Source organism: Varroa jacobsoni, unplaced genomic scaffold, assembly GCF_002532875.2.
Source record: "Varroa jacobsoni isolate VJ856 unplaced genomic scaffold, vjacob_1.0 scaffold_618, whole genome shotgun sequence".
NCBI lineage: Eukaryota > Metazoa > Arthropoda > Arachnida > Mesostigmata > Varroidae > Varroa > Varroa jacobsoni.
This window is the reverse complement of record NW_019213520.1, coordinates 39,864-59,424: the sequence shown is the minus strand read 5'-3', so window position 1 is coordinate 59,424 and position 19,561 is coordinate 39,864. Positions and strand designations below refer to the sequence as shown.

Here is a 19,561-nt window from a genome sequence, read left to right as displayed (position 1 = left end):
GAAAACCGGTTCATCGAAAGGGGCGTCCTAATTTATCAGCAATGAATTACTTGCCCTAATGGAATTGTCCATTCGACATCCAAAGATACCCGTCAGTGCATCAAACATCATCTAGGAACAGCAGAACTTGGAAGATTCAAACGTATAAATTACATCAACGTAATTTTTTTCTTCTCCCCTGATATCTTCTGTGCGTACCTCAAATAAATTACAGTTCATTCAGTGCAATAGCGAACAGCTTATAAAACAGAATGCAAGAATTTTATAACTGATACGCATACTCTTGTGGAACATTGACAGCCTGAACCGTCATTGCCCTGATGTTGGCTGGTGCTTGTTCTCGATGCAGTGTGTGACCACGAATGCTCGACAAACAGAGGCTTCCGAGAAAGGATTCAACGATAAACATGAATAGAGTGACTGAAGGCTTAGAGAATATGTAGACGAGTGAAAACTACAAGCTGTTCGTCACATCCTATGTATTTAGCAAATCTTCTCCTTTTTTGTATTGAACAAAACTAGTGCAACTTGAGGGTAAACCGCTTTTGATATGTTTTATCGATATGTAACGAATTGGAAGAGTACAAAATGTAATTGAAAGAAACATCAAGGGCTTTTTTGCTATATCCTATTTTGATACCAGGCCTGTGTAAATAATCTAGTTCTCCAACGCCTTTCAGAGTTCCATATATGATGCCCCTAGGTAGGTAACGTTTTGTATCCGAGCTGTTCTCATGATCGTTGCGGCACTTTATTTAATTTGAACAATTGAGGAATCTATATTTTGTCTAACAGGGGAAAATTATAGAACTTGGACTAAGCGTGCCTCTGTTCTTCACGAAAATGGAGATAATCGTTGTTACGAAGTGTCGGAAAGAGTACTTTGATTGACTCTTTCGAAGTACACGCTATGTATGCATGCATACCAAGTCCCCAACTGTTTGTCATGGTCCCCGTATCTATTCTAGGAGCTTTGGCCTAGTAAACAAAAGCGATCAAAATACTAAATACCCTATACAAAAGTATATGCTGATCTAACGCAGGCAGCCTTATTCAAGCCTATCCCTGTCGCTGCTGCATAATACGGTAGAGCCTAAATCATCATCGGAACAGTGATTACGGTTACTGTTCGTTTAATTCGAACTACTGCATAAACAGATGTCCAGTGTTGCACTTTACTATTGCCTGAGTATTATAAGCGTCTGTTATTTTGGCAGAAGTATCTTTTTCTCTGACACGCCAATCAGTCAGTGATAACGCGGTCGACGGCTACACAGCTCCTAGTAATAACGACCAATCGGAGAGGAAAATCAGATTAAACAGAGCATCAAAAAGCGAACGAAAAACAAGTTTCGCGCTCTCGTGCCACTTGTAAATTCAGATTCAGTTTAACAATATATATGTACGTATTTTTGAAAACGCTTAGAGCGCTAACAGCCGGCGCTATGGACCATCATCTACATTCCGCAACCTATATTTTCTCTTACTTTAGATGGTCAGGTAGACTTTCTTCGCTAAATTATAAGGTCGCATTTTTCTTCTAGGATACACTTATGATGATACTAGTATGTGAGAAATTAGCCAATTATAGCCATTAAACATATGATGCCTTGCATTCATAGAAAGAGAACTACAAAGTAACATAATAAAACTTCCTTCCTGCTCCACTATGGCGGCGATATGCTGAACCTGCAAAAGTGCGTTCGGTCGCTTATAAGAGATTAATCAGTAGTAACTGGGATTTGATTTTTCCTACTGTTTCAAATCTACTAACTTATATGCAAGTTTTTTTTTTTTATTTGGCTGCATAGTGACACGTACGAAAGGCATTTAAAATCAAAGGCAGGTTTGTTCAGATCAATGTACAGATACAATATATGTCTATAGCAGTATCTTTCACCAGCTTAGACGGTTCTGCAGACCCTTTACTTACGATACGAAAGCAATGTTGGCATTTGCTAAGAAGAGATCGACAACGGATATCGAAGTTGGCTTGCCGTTCGCCCAATAGCCCATCCGCCTATCCGCTTGGTTGGCTGCTTGCTCATCTGTTGATGAGCAGAGAGGGTCAGAGGAAACTCAAGGTGCGAATGTACGGGAGAGGGTAGTGGCGAGAGGCACATAGTTAGAGGTTGTATTTGGGTACGATACAGGAACGACACGCAGTGTTAGCCCAGGGAAACGTCTTCTATCTATCGTCGTCTTTCTCCAATTCGAAGGATTAACCAAGCAAGCCTTCGATGAGAACCACCCACTGACCGATCACACGCGGCATGGGGTCTTTCTGGCGAGGAGCCCCTTGGGTGCCAATTAACGCCTATCGTTGTTATGTGTAGGTTCCACCGAGGGGCTAAGGCCTATAAGATGAGCGACGCTGATAGCGCCAAGGAGGCAGAAGCCCACCTATGCTTTCTTGTCTGCCCATGCTATGCTTGCCATCACAAGGTTGAGTATTAGATTTAGAGCCTTTCCTTGCACAAAAGCAAGCCATCGACGCGAATTCAGCATTGGCATCTGGTACATAGATCTGGCGGTAGAGGCGTCGCGAGGGCCGAGGCCGGGGGTGCCTATTTGACCATATTCTCTACTGTCTCGCTACTGGAATAGAGGAAAGGATCAGATAACTGGCTAGCTAGCTTGGTGTTTCTGCCACCGCCTACAGCCTTCTTATCGGCAAATGTATGTAATAGCTGTAGCCTAGGAGTTAGCTGGCAATCACACCGGTAGGCTTGCCTTGGCTTGCCCACTGAATTCAGCCTTTCTCAAACAACCTCATTTCTCAACGCCGATTCTCCCTCTTTTTCAGCTTCCCTCTCGAAGCGACAAGGCAAAGTTGTCGCTCAACTTTATTTTCCCGCACCATTCCTGTAGTGAGTGAACGTCTGCGTCAACGTGTTACCGCCTAACGGAGTGGCGAAGTCTGTGCGTTGCTGCGACAATTCACACTAACAACTAAATATTTGCCTTACCGAGGAGATCAGTAGTCAAGCCCTAATTTGAACTTGTGCTGTAGAAAGTCAACTGGGTCTCAGTTGTGCTCACTCGTCCTTATCGTTGCTTGGGAGTAAGAGAGGCTCATTGGTTGACTCGTAACATCATGGAGATCCAGACAGGCACCCATTTATGCGGCGGTCCATGCACTGAAGTAGACATTTGGTCGAGTGGCCTAGTCGGCAAGAGAGGCCAATGTGAGGTGAAGGGGGATCAGCTAAAAACGTCGTTGGTAATGTCGAAAAGAAAGGGCTCGAGTCTAATCGGCCGTCAATGCAGGGTCAGTGTTGCCTCTCTCACTTCGACCACCAATCAACACCTAGATTCCGGTGGGTTTATTGAGCTTCAGATGCGGACATCTAATAGTTAAAGCCGTCAGGTTGCGTCCGCCTAGGGAGTTCAATTCAATGTCCATGTTATCCACCTCGGCCAATAAAGCACTTACCTGAATTGGATGCGTGTAATGTTGCAATGGTATTAGTGCCGCAATTACCATTAATGGTCATATTATTAAATCGTGTTCTTTCTAGTAGTCTATTGTAGTCCAAACTTGCGTTGACTGGACAATTTAATACAGAAAACCAGAACGTTCCACATTTGTTTTATAGTACTTAAGCAGCTAACATATAGGCTAGCATACATATATATAGGCATCCAGTGACGGATGATGTACAGGTTTACGTGACCATAATTCTTACATATTGCTATTCTAAATGATGCGTCTGTTTCGATAAAATGGCTCAAATATGAGGTTTTGACAAGAACTGACATTGCGTACCCTACTATCTATCATTTCGTTAGTTTAATGCATGTTTTATTTATTACATTTTCATAGGCCATCGTATAATTTCCAATCTTCACAGAAATCATAATATTTTCTACTTCCTTTCGCAAGTTGCTGGTGTTTTATTTGATGCATATAAATATTTTTACAGAATTAGCATTATCAGGACAGCATTAAATTGATCTACTGTTTCTAGCGATATACATTTTCAAACAGAAAGAGGGGTCTACCTCTATGAATCTAAGCTTGAGGCAGAGCTACCATTAGAAGGTTCTTTTTTAGCATTTAAAAGAAAAGGTACCTTTGCAAATGCCTCGTCTAATTGAGGTAAGCGGACAACGTTATCCAACCTGATCTCCCTAGCTAGTTGTTGTTCTTGTTGCTTGTCTGTGACACCGTAGAAGAAATCATTGCCAACGGCCGCTTATTCGTCTTATAGGATAAGCGGCTGTAACAGTCGCTTATTCTATACTACCATAAACTTGTGTTAAAGTGTACTACTTTTCTTCATTTTTTCCGTAAGTAAGTCGATGACTTTTTGCTTCTTGAAAAACATCCTTTGTCAGTGTTCGATGTTCAAAGTAGTTTTAAAGCACTAGCCTATTAATCATGAATGTTGCAAAAAATATGTCGCACTGAGCTCTTTTCTATTATATGTACTTTCTTAAACAAAAAATATATTTGTATACGTCGATAAATCAGCGTACTGTAATGAAGAAATAACCGTACTACCAATTGCAATAGATGCAGATAATAAGATGTAGATTTGAGTGATTACAGTTGTTTTTCTATACCTCTTTTCAATATACGAAACATGAACGTATCGTACTGTATTACCATATGGGCCAAGTACACACGAACTCGACGCACATATATCTAGCAATCTATCTCTTATGAATTGATCGGATTAAAGTGTTTTTCGACATTTTCAGCAAAGAAGCTTCTCCAGCTGCCATAAACCAGCGAGATGTTGTTATAATATAATGCAGTATTTTGTTCTTCTACGGCAAAGATTGCGTCACGTTGCTGACCTCGTCCGTCGCTGCGTCCACAGTTGCGCACGAACGTCAACCAGTGCCACCATTAACGACCGTATCGATAACAAACAACAAATTATCTCCTTGCCGTTCGTGCTTGTTGCCCTTCAGATGGTACAAATATGTAGCCGGGGCGTTAGGCATGAATTGATCAAGGCCCACGGGGGACACTGAAACAATTTCAACCATCTATTATTACTCTCTTAATAGCCAGTGTTGGCGACGGCTAAACGCTGTGAAGTAGCTAAACTGCGTTAAATGAACAGAGCCAAAGGACGCGAACAAATTTTTTGTTGACTATACACATCGTGGTCTGTAAAAATAGAAACATTAGATAGCATTAGGCAGCTTCTTTTTCGGCTGCTTCATAAGGTAGAAAAAATAGAACACTCCATAGCATAGCAGTATAAAATTAAAATCACCATAAATGTCTACAATTGTATTAGATTATAATATTTCGAAAAGCGTACGTATAGGAAAAATTCTGTTTTCCATAAATGGGTAGGTAGACGTTAGCTGATCAGTGCCACTGATATCTCACCTATGTGTAATTTCACAGTCCGTAGAAGCATACACTTTTTCTATTTTAAATGTTAAGTGCTGCTGAATTCGGGCAAACCGAGCACAAAAAATATCACTTATAGAAAAGTAATTCATAGTAGCAGCTGAGCTCCAGCTGGAATAAAACAGTGAATGTTTAAACAACAAGATGCTTTGACAGTACTATCTAAAAGTGTGATTGTCCATAACAGTCCTCTAATTAATAATAGGGCGCAGGCCGAAAAAACAGTCTACTAATCACTGGTGCACAGACGCTCTTTGGTGAGTCTTTTGCCCTATAAATATAACTAATCTACCTAAATCTATTTTATCTAAGCTTCATTATTACGCGTATCTAGCATGCAGATCTTGTATAAATATAAACTCGGCAACATTTTTCTTGTTTTTTTTCCTAAAACCTGTATTTCTAACCGGCTTTACTCCATGACAAGTCTTGGAAGCGCATTTTTTCAAAGAAACCGTATGAAAAGAATGGTTTTTGTCACGCTTAAACACATACATTCTTATAATTCGCAGAATTCTGCAGCCAGTTTAGTTGCCAAACCATATCTATATTATTATCGAAAAACACAAAAAAAAAAAGGCTTTCAGTGTGCCCTGGAATCACGCGGGTGCTCGATCTTTTCTGTTTTCTATAAAAAACGAATGTGTTAATTGTCATCAAAAGTTACTTTCTTAAAGTGTAACAAATTTTAAAAAAAGTAATCTTGCTTTACTGATCTATGTTGTGTAGACAAGAATAGAGATAGCTGGACTCAAAGAACCGGCAACTGGACCAAATTGAAGTTTTCTTTACTTATTTTTTCGATATCATTTTCTTGCATCTTCCATGTTGTAATCTAATTAACAAATCTCGTCGACATTAGCCCGATGTTGCTTACGAATAAGTTGGGTCGACGTGGCTTTATAGCTGTTACAAAGACGTATTCATTTTTTTACACAGCACATCGGTTTCAGGATTTTTTTCGTATAGCCCAAAAAAGTAATGAAGAGTAACTTATTAGAATAATCTTGTCCATCCTGCAGCGATCGTTTGGCTACCCCGTAGTATCATGTTATTGCTTAGCTGTGCTTAAGGCGTTGTCTCGTTACTGAAGACCGGTTATACAAACTCTGTCCTCGCTTTTTGGTAACAGTAATAATATCCTGACATTCGACACGGAATTTCTGCGTCGCACCTGGAAACATTTCTACCTTTGAAAGGAATGTTATCTTCCGTCGGGCTAATCACAATCCATCATTTGCAATGTATTGTAATATATTGCGACAACCTATACTTGAGCAAAATTTAGTTCTAACCATAAGATTCTACATCGGAACGGATAATTATTCTCGCTCGGAACCGCACTGCCATCCAATCTCATAGCTCCGCTAGGGAAGCTAAATAGTAGCTCAGGCCTCTTACTTAGAACAGACGTAATCAAATCAGTAATCCTCATTGAGCAAGAACACATGTACTAGTACTTACTAGTTTAACACCTCTGACGTGTTATTTCATCACTAACTTTGTTCGGTGAAGTAAGGAAGCTTTTGTGTCCGTCAGCTTTGCACGACTTTTTTGACTGAAACATTCGAATATGATATTCCCTATCTTTCTACATTGAAAAAAAAAATGTTATCTTAAAAATAATGCAATAGTGAAAAAAATATTTGACGTTTCAGATAAAACTTATAAGAAGCGTAGCCAAACCTTAAGTTCCCTAATTAGTATTAATCTTTCTATATATGTAGCGTTATTTGCGTTCCAGGACAAGCTTAATCCTCGAAGTTCAGAAGCCTCCTTTTCGATATCTCGTGCGCGATGCAATAACTCATAGTAGTTTTTTCTAATTTAAAAATAATGTACATGTATGTCAAATTTCTTGGTTTGTTATCAATTTAACAACATTTTATGTATGTATGTAGACGATATTTCCTAAACATTCTGTACTCCCTATTGCCAACAAGATGAAGCATTCAATGACCTGCGTAAATAGAAAAAACTTAACCTAGCAGACGCACACGGATTTGTTCTATTAGATATTCCTTTTTAAAATAATGTAGGTTGAAAATAGGAAATCAATAGATTGATCAAGAGTTGCCATAACCAAGGATTTTCGAATACCCGATTATGCTATATGCAGTTCAAACATGACATTAGTGAACCTCGGGATGTTTGCATTACTTCTACATAGACAACACGATGCGTTTTCTAGATTTGCATTTTGAGTATCAGCAGTAAAAAGGTTTACGTAAATATCTGTATTTGCTATATTTTTTAGATTTAATAATTAAAAACATTGGCTTTTTCGAGAACAGCCGTAGAACATATATATACGAGACACATTGAGGAGCGTCTCATTTATGGGCTACACTTTAAGAAGTCGTGGTAAGTTAATTGTACTATTAAAAACATTCCGTTCACTGCATAGCCATTCAGTGTATGTCAGTGTGCGCTTTAGCTTAACCCAGGTGCTTCAAGAAATGTCTAGCATGAGTACAATCGGGCAGTTATGTACGTATGTCACAAAGGACGAAGCGGGAAGTTATCAAGCCGCCATTGATCCCCAGAAAGTTCTTCTAGAGACATTTCCTTCATGAGTCGCTCATAATTATACGAAAAAACTTATCATGCTTCGGCAATGTTTTCACTATGTAGAGATTAATGCTCGCAAAATTTAACAATAAAATCACTAACCAAAGTGAGAAGTTGTTTTTACAAATTGTACCAATTGCTCAACCGGCCATTTTTAGGCTGCGCTGCAATCTTTATGAAAACATCAAGGAACACCTCAGAATGATCAAGGACAAAATTGCTATAATAAATATTGTTTACGATGTAACAATGTTTTCATCTGAAGGGATGTAGCTTTATGTCAACAAAATACAGTCCACTACGAACGTTCCCGGTATATGGCTGCAGTGTGCCCTAATGTATATTTTTTTCACGCTAATTGTGATAGATTATATCCGACAGTTGTACCCCGGTAACGCGCAGGCTTTCGACGACTATTCGAATGGTCCTCAACAGCGCGGCCGATAACTCCTAACATTAACACGCATGAAAGACACACTCGACTGTGTGCTCTCCAACGGGAGTTTCTCGATGCATAGGCACAGAGCCGATTTTCGTAGCTGTGTTCGCCAACATGACAAATACTCAAACGGTATCGTACATGTTTACTTTTGTACAATGAATAAAGTTTGCCAAAACTTGCCAAAAAAACTTGTTGCATAAGTTCAGATACATTCTGATCGCCTAATACAGGCAAGTTAATTTGTGTGAATAGCCTTCGTAGCGTCAACAGTGAACCAATCCTTTGTATCAACTGCATTTAACAATGGCTGATATTACGAACTCTGATCGTTTCTCGCAAATGCCGAATCAATCAATTTATGCCAACAGGAAAAACGTAGGAGTAGGTCTCCGTTCGATTGTTCTATTTAGCTATCAGCTCAGTTCACAAACAAATTATATGTAATCTAAAATTGAATCGTGACTCATCAAAAATGAATCATTTCCTTTTTTAAAGTATCTAAATCTTAAACAAATTTACCGTAGATTGGCAGTATTAACAAACGTATTCAACTAATATTTCGCAGGTAAATGATTACTTTAGCAGTTCACATAGACCATTTCGCCCCCTCACGGTCCTGCTCATTCTTTCAAATGAAATGCATACATTCGTATTTGTACTACAACTGAATGAAATTCGAGCAATGTCTGCAGGAATGAAACAAGTAGTAAAGCTATTGAATTCATAATAGTATAAGAGTTTGAGTATATTTGAGAACAAATCTAACTATGGCTACGCGCACACTAGTTCATGTTGGCTTTAAGAGCTTGTACGGGCATCTAGTAGCAATTTTTAGTTAAGTAAGGCACAATGTCTTCGAAAATTAAGGCGATTTTAATTTCAGCTTGACCAAATCCACCAGCTAGTTATTCTAGTTTTACCACCCGTAAATAGGAATAATGAATGAGTTTAAAATAAATGCTTCAGGAGGCGTGCGATCCAATAGTGACCTGTAGATACTACGTATTGAAGTAAACCCTAATAAAAATGCCATCAGGCAACGAAAAGGTAAACACAAAAGGAAATATGCATATATTTTTAGAACAAACCGAAATACGGAGAAAATAGCTTGGAGAACTTTAATAATGGATATGATGAATTTTATTCCCATCAAAGCAGACCATCTGCACACTACCATCGTGTATATTTTAATATATATACAGTATATTTTAATAAAAATCTTCCAAACGGGATGGTGATCTAGGCGAACACTTACTTGGTAAGAAAAACATCTCGAATGTTCCCTACACCTAACGCCAGCAGAGTTATTCTGGTGAGGACATCTTAAGGTTGAAGTCTACGTTACTAAGCCGACGACACCAAAGATTTAAACAGTTAGAGTTGATAGCGAATGTGCGAGAACACCGAATAAAATATTTGTTGAAACTTGCGAATCAATAGCCTATTGTTATCAGCAATGCATTGACCACAATTGTAATAATTAGGAAAACGTATACATTTGATAAAGACCTTCCATTCGAGCTATATATATATATAGCTCAATTGAAAGAACAGTTAGAGCCTATATGAAAAAAGTAATGAACCAACTATATCCCTCCAATATCATGTCTTGGTTTGAATATGACCTGTTCTCGTACGTAGAACTTGTGCTGGGTCCGACTGATGTTCACCCTAAGAATCCTAATCTGGAAGTGTTTCGATACTACATGATGCTCGATCGCTTCTCAGCGAACAACTTCGACACCATAAGTAGTGCGTCAATACATGTTCTAAGCTTGAATTATATAAGTCGCACTTTATATATGTAAATTAAACCATAATTGAATCAATACATATGTATATGTCATAAAAATTGATGGTGCTTTACGGTCTTTAGCGTCCCAAACGGTTGTTCGCACTTCTAAATACGACGGTTATTTTAGTTTAAGAAATGATGATAAAAATCTCGCACGAGTGTTCTATTTTACAAGTGGACACTGATGCCAGATAGGTTTTCGGATGGTGTTTTCGCTGTTGCTGCATAGCAAAGTAGACGAATGATCGCTGAAAAAATCCACTTTAACAGGAATCGGTATTTCGGTTAATATATGCGGGTATAGCGAACTGCTTGAGGTTGGAACATTTGCGGTTCCAAATTCGTAACTCCAGTTGCCAGGCGTGTCTTCGGACGGAACTTTATTTTCGCATGTAGCTGTGTGTTTTCGGCCACGCTGTGAAGAACCCGCCGGAGCTAGAAGAGTTTACCGTCATAGTGATTGGTCCAAATGAACCGAAGCCAGGAGAGATAATTAAACGACTTGCGCTCCTAAATTCACTTCTGTGGTAGTTTTCGCTGTAGGTGTGAGATAAGAAATATTCATATGGATAATTTGCTATACACACGAAAAGCGATTGACATATAAGTCCTATTAACTATACTTAGGCAGTTTTCAATAACATACCTAATCCAATTTTTTTCCAAGAAAGGTTTTTTGCTAACCATACTCCTCTTACCATCGAAACTGTGCTTACAAAATCCGGTGAAGCATGTGTAGTAGCTTGTGGTAATACTGAATGACTCTTTAGACATTGTACAGTAGGAAGACATCCTTTAAACATCCTATAAAGTAATACTGACGTCCAAAATTCTTTCTAAGCAAAAATATCTTTTTAATGGATGAAAACAATTGTATACATATTCAAATAGTTCAAATAATGTACTCAACATAGTTTTCATCGTCATTTCACCTAGAAGGCTGGAATTAGTAATATTTTAAACATAATTCAGCCTGCTCCTAATAGATATGCCTTGGCAACGACAGAGTTGATTCCCTTACCCATTTTTAACTTGTGCAATTTAAATTTCAATGATCCGCCTGAACTGCTGGATGACCATATTCGATTTTTGGAGGATCGATTTTTCCATTTGTCGACAAAAATAACACAACGTTATAAGCGCCTATATCAGACACAAAAGAAACACTAGAAAACATTGAAATCAACTATATTAATCAAGCGAAAAAAAACAGTTGAAAAAAGAAGGCCAAACTGAATCAACGAGTATTCATGTTAGGGGTTACTACGCGGCGTTGTGTGATCTGTCACGCTGTTCCCGCATTCCTAATAGATGCTGCAATACAGCGTCTAACCTTGGCATCCTGAGGACATACCAAGCGGCTGATACATTGTCGTCTACAGACCTTTACCAGGTACTAATTACTTTCATTGTACACACTGTTGCTAAACGCTATAATTTAGACCCTCGAACCCTTAACCGGTCAATGTCGATGTCATCACTGACTGTTTTAATATTATTTAAATAAACCTGAAGTAACTCAAGTTAGTTATTGTGTATGTGAATAGGTAGATACAACTTAAACTGCTATAGCTTCAGCCCGCACTGTCTTGTCATCTAACTACGGTTGATTTTTAAATACCTACGCATATGGGATTAATCTCTCAGGCGTCGGCCAAAATCCAACTAAACAATACAAAATAATAATAAGATCTTGAATTGTTAGTATGTACCAAGCGTTCTGTTTACAACAATATGTTGCATGATTCGCAGCAAGACTCCATTGCGGTCTACCTCCATCGCCTAAGAAGCACTTCTACCTCTCAGTTCCAACCTTTAAACTAAAGGTGAATATTCATACTTTCCTATTGACGGCCGCAAAACCGTCTGTACAGTTTTATAAGCTTTAGGCTGATTAAAAATAGAAGAATATCTCAAAGTCTTCAAAAGCTTTATTGTTGTTTCAAATGAATGAATCGGGATATCCAATTTGCCATTCTTTTGATCTGTTGGGTACTCCACTCTGGGTTGATTATGCATTTTAAAACAGATTTCTTCGTTTGCCCTACTACCGCTATCGTTTTTGCCAACAGTATCATAAACACTATGTTGTTTGAAAATAAGCAAAGCGGCAAAATTGTATTCAACCAATAGAAACAGATTTCGTTTAAATAAACAAGCTATTAGTGTTAAACCATGTGCTCCTGAGAAATACATATTCCTAAGCATCATGCACCAGTCAACTTCGGCGACTTCTGCTTAGCTAGTCAAGTCATAAAAGAAGTTAGAACAACAGGCTGTAACGTAACATATGTGTTATGACTGGTATTGTACTATTGTATCGCTATCGCTATTCTACGCTTTCTGTTATATTATGAAGGGAAAAAGATAAACGTGGTCGTACTAACAACGGACGCATAACGCGAAAGTGCAGTAGTGGACGGTTGTAAAAACTACCTAACTCCACGGATGAAGTTCTTAGAACTAAGATCCAGAAACAACCCATAAATTGGTAGAAGTTATTTGGTTATACTGTGATGAAATGCTAAAATAAACTTTGATGCCATTATAGCGTTTTGTCGAAATTATTTTTCGAATCTACTTTTTTTGGAACATTTAGTAAATTGATTTGTTGATTGAAAAAACAAATTGATTGAAGTCGATGTAAGTATACAGCGTATCTGCCGTAAAGCTTGTTAATTGATTAGTCCAAAGTATTCCGTAATCAAAACAGTGCTTTTAAAACCATTTTATTTCAAACAACACAGATCACTTGCCAACTCACTTAGCTCTGCCTAACTCATCCTAATACATCGTGTATCAATTAATTTTTAAGTAAATAAATTCTGGGTCAATGAAAATTATATTCAATTGTAGTTAAACAGTGGTAGCGTTGCCAATGAGTTCGAAATTGTAAACATCACAGGGCTTATTGTATATTATAATGACTGCGTTTTGCTTGCCCGCATTACCGAAGGAACGCGAAAGCACAGCTAGAAACCTCTTATTATTTTACATCTAAATATCGAAATCGTGTTACAAAAAAGTGACAAACAAGTGTGTGTTGAAGTATATCAACACTTGATTATTGTTTCGAGTCCAACAGAGCTTTATATATCCATGGCAGTAAAGAAGAAAGATAAATTGCGTTACTTGCTGAAAACTGTAAATAAACATTACTTTAAACAGTAAATGACAGCGAATACTCTTTATATTACATAACGAGTTTATTTATTTACAAAAACATTTCATCCAGAAATAAGTCAAACTCGTCGTCTAAATTCGATTCTTCCTGAATTTGAACTGGCTTTGCCCATGGATTGTCATTATCTACATGTTTTTCTTCGATAACCTTAACATTGTCAAGGTTAGCTTTTTCGTCTTCAGATGGAAATCCACCTGAGCTATCTGAAGACGAGTCCTCGTCCCTAAGCGACCGACTTTGCTTTTTTTTTATTTTTTTCGGTTTGCTTTGCCGACGCTTCTTATTTCCTTTTTTTTCTATCTTTCTCATTTTACTTAGCTGTTGTTCAATCTTGCGTTTCCGCTTCTTCGTCACTTCCTTCCGTTGTGTTCGGTAATTCAGTTTATAGGAACAGTCAGGACAAAGGCGAATTTTAACGAGCGCATTCTTCCGTTCATTTTGCTCCACATAGGCAAAATTAACCTCCCAACTCCGGAGGTCAGCATCGTTTATGCAATTCTTTTCGCCACAACTAAATTGTCCTTTTCCAACGACGACTTCCTGTTCGGTACGCCACCGGAAGGCGATCTTGTTTTTCTTGTAGAATCGTAAATCCGTTACACAGTACTCTTTAAATAACTTGTCATAGTATTTCTTGGCTAGTCTTTGGCCCCATGTAAGATCTGAAGTTGTACACTCATCGTCCCACAGAAAGCGATGATTCTCTCGTAAAACGTCGCCATCATTTTTATCTCTACATATGTCACGCTTTAAGTGGGCAGTCTGTCCTTTGTAGCAAAGCAAATAGTCATTGACGAGTTTCTTATGACGACTGTAGGCGTCGAGCGCGAGGATGGCGTACCTTTCACGCCGTTTTTCGGCTCGCGATTGTTCGCTACAAAACTGGCTCTTGTGTCCTTTTATTTGATCGTGGCCTGCATGTGCACTCGATGATGCAGTAAAACCGTGAACGGGTTGTTGGAACTCATCAGTAGCCTTAATATTTCTGTTTGACTTGTGCAATTTATATGTATCGCTTTCGAACGACGAATCATAGTCGTTTCCCGTACAAGGCACGAGGTTATCGTTGTACTCGAATTCTGACATAGTCTCACATTAAGAACCTATGGAACTATAAGAACGAGTCGTAACTGAACAGCCGAAGCCGTTACTGCGGCCACTCGACGTAGCGTAGGGGGCGGCCTGGGTGTCACATTCACTATAGTAATAGCTTGCGTCGAAGGTCTTTGTTTGGCCTTGTTCAATTAAATGGTGAGTAGGTGTGAAAAGAACTGATTTGTTAATAGAAACAGTTGCGTTTCATTAAACTCCACTAAAGAAATGTCCAGGTGACAGCACTGGCTTACTGCTCGATTGCGGTTGTGATTTGTTGACAAACAGAGCTAGGTCGTCTGCTCCAGGTTGAACGTATCGCTCGCTCATAACATAATAGTGACTTTGTTACCAACTAACCGAATATGTACATTAAAAATTTTGTATTTATTAGAATGCTCCATACATACACCTTTAGTTTCAGGCATAGATATATTGGATATTGCACGAAACATCCTCCCACGTCGACCAGCTATTTTTTTCCCAACCACAATATTGCAACATTGGAATATTTGTTTAATATTGACTTTTATTGTGAACACAAATTTTATAGTATTTAAATGTCATTTTATGCGCAGTTAAGGAGAGTTATAGGCTCATTTACAATTAATTAAGATTTTTTGGGGAAGTAGGGAGTTCCCAGTTATCTGGATTGTCTTAGTGTGTAATCAGTGCTCGCACCAGGATTGGGTGCACGATCTATTCTTGCAAGTGCTTAGGGAGTTTCTACTAATTCTAACGTAAAACAACTGTATGCAGACTGAAGATTACTAACGGCGCCATCCCTCTATGGGCAAATACAACCGAGTAGATTAGTACCTCATAGTCCGCCATCACGACGCTCTTAACGGGGCTGTACATTTAGGTTAAATATTTGAACTAATGTCGTATATATGGATAAGTAGACAACTACGACAGGGTACTTTTACCTATTTGCTTGATGTTTATTTTTATAAACGCACCCAAATACAAGAGGGTTTTCTATCAATTTCTCAGTAATTTTTGAAGCTATAACTTATTGGCATTGTTTTATTCAAGCTGAGCATTTATGTAAGATGCCGTAAGTTGCTGTTAACATTCCCCGCAGTCAATAGAGAAAAAAAATTCAGAATCGCTTAAAGATCGACGCCACAAGATAGACGGCAGTAGTACATCCGAGTAACACAAGAGCATCGGCGCTCTTCGAAAAACCTGCATTACACTCCTCTGTGCGGCACTCACAGTTAATCGCCTTTATATCGACACGGGCTAAAATTGAAACGTTCAACAAAACACTCAAATCTTAGCCGAAATAAGGTAAATCTCCTTGGAGTCGTTTTGTTTGTTACGAATGCTATAGGTATCGCCACCAAAACCACAATCACAATGCCAGAATAATATGAAGTAATTAATAGGCGCTGACAAACGGAGTACTTTACGTCAAAGTGGATACTTTAAACACTGTTTTGTTTAACTGTGTCCTCGTTATCAACGATATTTGCTGAATTACGATGTCCGTGAGTTTGGACAATATGGCAGGTGCTGGCTTCTTTAGCAGAAACTCTTTACGAAATGACTTAGTGCACGGACAAATAACACGCTGTATGTTAGAAATAATAACGCCGGTCCATTTACTTTCCAACGGTGGCAAGGACCTGAACCTATCTTTGTCGCTTCACGGATTCCTGTGGCATCATTTTGGCACTGGGCAGGGTGAAATTGATCTTTTTGAGTTCTGTCAAAAAAACCATTTCCAGTTACATAATAATAGCTTTTACTCCGATGCATCTATCTGAATGAAGCCTTTATTTGAAAAAAAACACAAATATAGTTTGGAGCATCATTATCTGCTGCCCAAGCAATCGATCGAAATGGCGAATGTGTCTTGAACATGTAAAACGCCTATATATATCCAAACCTGCACCTAAAAAGCTGGAGCGGGACAACACAAAACTGAAGCTGATGTTCAAAAAGAAAATGCTGGAAACAGCTAAAGTGCATATTACCATGCTATAGTAATTATCATAAAAATATCTTTAAAGAAATCTAATTATTATTATCTATAATCGTAAATCGTTATGGTGTGACTCAATTAAAGCCGAGGATTATTGGCAGAAATGTCAAGCAGATGTCTAAAAAGATCAGTCTTAATGAATTTTCTCGCGAATTCCTATTTGCAACTTCGCTACTTACGCTCGTTTACGCAGCTGTCTCTGTCATGATGTTGAATCCACCCACAACGGCGATCAACAGTTCTTCGTTCCTCCACCTCAACAACCTGAAAATTAGTGGACAACTGTTTGGCTAATGACTCCTACAGGAAGGCAGTAGTGGTTAATAAATGTGAGATAAAATTATGTAGCTATACCTTGTCTATGTGGCACCGAATAAATTTGATCGCCCTCCGGGAAAAAGTTTAGAAGATTCTCATTGTGGACATGTGCTTTCTGATAGGAACGAGCGCAGTAAGCACGTTTGAAGCTGAGACCTAAATGCTAGGTCCAATCGAACAGCTTGGACGACCATCCTTTTCAGTTCATAATAAAGCGCTACTTTCTTCACAGGTAATGGCGATTTGAGCGACGCCTACGCAATTAGATTGGCTCGAATTCGATTTTCGGGAGAAAGTTTACTCGTATTTGAGACGCTAGTTAAACGAGCACATCTAAACACCGCGTCTGTGATATTCTAACAATTACGTTGAATACGTTGAACTTACTTCGAGCTACTAACAGACTATCGGGCTAGGTAGTACTGTCAAAGCAAAGCGTATTGTCACTACAGGGTCCTGCAAGCTCCTTTTGCTACGGCAGACATTTGTGTAGAGCTGTGTGTGGCGAATAACAATCCACTATCTGCAGCAAGTGAAGCATTTGGCGTCTCCAAGAGAGAAACTCGCACAAAATCTATGTGTCACAGATTGTATAGCTCAACTACAAATGGAATACCCGATTTAAAGAAACGGATGCGTCATGAACTGTTCGTCAGCTCGATTCTCTCCGTTGCTGTTTACGCGAGCTCGACACTGCATCGCAACCAATAGACTATGCATCTGTACTCTTGTTGCGACTAACAGTTTGAGCAGCACATATGCATAGAGATATTTAATACTAATTATATTGAAATCATACTTCATTGCGATTGTAGTGACGATGCAAACACATAAGTTTGCTTCCAGCATGAAGCTCTTTGCCCTCCGCGTAACTTCCACATACTTTACATTGGGCCATTTATATAAAGCCGAGGAACAGGAACTTACCATCAGGCGACAGAGGCTGTACGTTTTGTTGTCTACGTTTTGTAGCTGGTTACAGTCTTGTATAAGGTTCTGAAACATATTTCATCCAAACGATGTTCAATTGATACTTCATACTTACTTGAACTTCTCATTAGAAGGCAGGCATCTGCCTTCATTATATTTTTAGGGAGTAAAGGATTTTTTCTTTAAGAGTACCAGAGTTCTTCAAGAAAATCAGAAAAAGATTTGCCTAAAAATAGTGAAGACTATATGTAGGAACCAGCTGACAATGGTGCTAACAGCACTTTTATTAATGAGAACATTTTTCATTCATTGTATAAGATGCATTATTATCAATAACAATAATGATACCTTTGGTGGCGGCGACAACGAGCAGGATACATCGTTGTTCGAGTTGCACACGTAGCACCGAAAAGCGCCAGCTCCCTCAATGTTTATTGACAACGCCAATAGGAAAATAAGCTTGAGGACTGGGATCGTTATAAACAGACTCTTGGCCCACATACTCATGAAGTGGCAGCGATGACACCCTAGCAAAGTGTTGTGATAACGACTAAGTTATACGTGTCACTCTACGGCAGCAGTTTGGGTTCAAAAATAGAATAGCATGTCTAAATGTCCGGGCAGCATTTTTCATGCACAGTATCTCGATACATACCCGTGCTGCCCACTAATAAACCTATATCTATAAGATTCACCTCAGCCTTTGGCTATCCAGGGACCGTGGCCAGTATCGTTACTAGTTTTCCATGTCTAATTAGCAAAAACCGAAAAGCTGAGCATCCATATAGGTTATTTATGACATTTAGACTTACCTAGAACTACAATAGTGTTCTCCGCGACCCAAATTCGTATATATGTAATAATAGAACTTAACAAACGCCTGTGCTGCTGGAACAGAAACCCTCCAGCAGACGTTTGCAGTAAAAACAGTTTCATTACATTTTGAATTTGAGCCGCAAACCCACTTACATCAATTTCTAATGTACATCGACGCACGATAAAATTGCTACAATGTCAACTATTAAGGATGCAATCCTGTATCCTGGGAAGAGCGAACGTGGCACTGACGTAGAAAGCGCTTGCCCCGGCTACTTGCGGCTCGTGTTTAATGGTGCAGGAAATTTATGGTCACACGAGTACAATAAGTCAAAGAAGGCATATTTTACATTTTCCAATATTACGTACCAAATTCATACTTTCTACGCTCAGAATACTACCTCGCAAATAGAAGGATCCTAGTTCAATGCTTCAAGCACTCAGTTGAAAATGTTAGCAAATCTGAGCTCGCACGCCGTTTGATAAAATCGACCAATACGACAAAATGCTTCTGAGTTGACTCTATTTATGAGACTTTTGTATAGATTTAAAACTATTCGGATTTTTAAAACTGTGCTGTTTTTTCACTAACCTTCTTTGTCAATACTTAGGTACACACCGATGCGACGAGATCTGATCGTATTGGCGATGTTATTTGATTAATGTGCCGAATTTACGTTCGTGTTAAGTTTTAGCAAGCCGGTACTTGTAAAGCGTTTTGAACTGCTGGAGCTGGTAAACACAGAGCTTCCTTGTCTACCTTTCTTTTTTAGCAGCTTTCTTGAAAATTCAGGTCCAGCCAGGCGCACTTCTTTCTCGCAAAGGAAACGCTCTTTCGAGCAAGCATCACAAAAAGGAAGACAGTCTTATATCAACGGAGAGAGAGCAAAATCTGTGCCATCTAGTCTCGGCTATTCTTGAGTATATATATATATATATATATATACATCAAAAGAGTCGAAAATCCCAAAAGCGTTCGTCGCCAGTGCGATGCAATGGCCACTAAGTATCACTGTCGAAATCGAATACTTTGATACATGCAT

General features: G+C 38.8%; 2 protein-coding genes across 4 annotated transcripts; both read right to left on the bottom strand.

The window, feature by feature from the left end:
* Window positions 1-3,865: 3,865 nt before the first annotated feature.
* Window positions 3,866-19,330, bottom strand: LOC111261959 (uncharacterized). 3 transcript variants are annotated; one of them, XM_022835883.2, is made up of 5 exons: window positions 19,111-19,330; window positions 18,051-18,229; window positions 17,700-17,768; window positions 16,634-16,718; window positions 3,866-4,982 (listed from the first exon to the last, which is right to left on the bottom strand). In XM_022835883.2, exons 2-5 carry the CDS (start codon window positions 18,207-18,209, stop codon window positions 4,843-4,845), a joined length of 453 nt encoding a protein of 150 aa, XP_022691618.1. In that variant the 5' UTR covers window positions 18,210-18,229; window positions 19,111-19,330; the 3' UTR covers window positions 3,866-4,842. The 3 variants fall into 3 exon arrangements, with proteins under 3 accessions (XP_022691618.1, XP_022691612.2, XP_022691617.1); XM_022835877.2 differs by lacking the exon at window positions 3,866-4,982 and adding an exon at window positions 15,382-15,709 and having other exon boundaries at window positions 19,111-19,321; XM_022835882.2 differs by lacking the exon at window positions 3,866-4,982 and adding an exon at window positions 15,382-15,709 and having other exon boundaries at window positions 19,138-19,313.
* On the bottom strand, window positions 13,373-14,734 carry LOC147753256 (protein FRA10AC1). The gene has a single exon (XM_086968909.1). It carries the CDS (start codon window positions 14,453-14,455, stop codon window positions 13,400-13,402), a length of 1,056 nt encoding a protein of 351 aa, XP_086825035.1. The 5' UTR covers window positions 14,456-14,734; the 3' UTR covers window positions 13,373-13,399.
* Window positions 19,331-19,561: the final 231 nt, after the last annotated feature.

What these genes read in the sequence shown, in the direction of transcription:
- LOC147753256 (XM_086968909.1), bottom strand. Translation starts at nt 14,455, where the DNA reads ATGTCAGAATTCGAGTACAACGATAACCTCGTGCCTTGTACGGGAAAC.
- LOC111261959 (XM_022835877.2), bottom strand. Translation starts at nt 18,209, where the DNA reads ATGAGTATGTGGGCCAAGAGTCTGTTTATAACGATCCCAGTCCTCAAG. An exon ending in CGTTGTCGCCGCCACCAAAG is followed by an intron (nt 17,769 to 18,050) that starts GTATCATTATTG and finishes AATATGTTTCAG; the next exon opens with AACCTTATACAAGACTGTAA. An exon ending in ACAGCCTCTGTCGCCTGATG is followed by an intron (nt 16,719 to 17,699) that starts GTAAGTTCCTGT and finishes ACTAATTTTCAG; the next exon opens with GTTGTTGAGGTGGAGGAACG.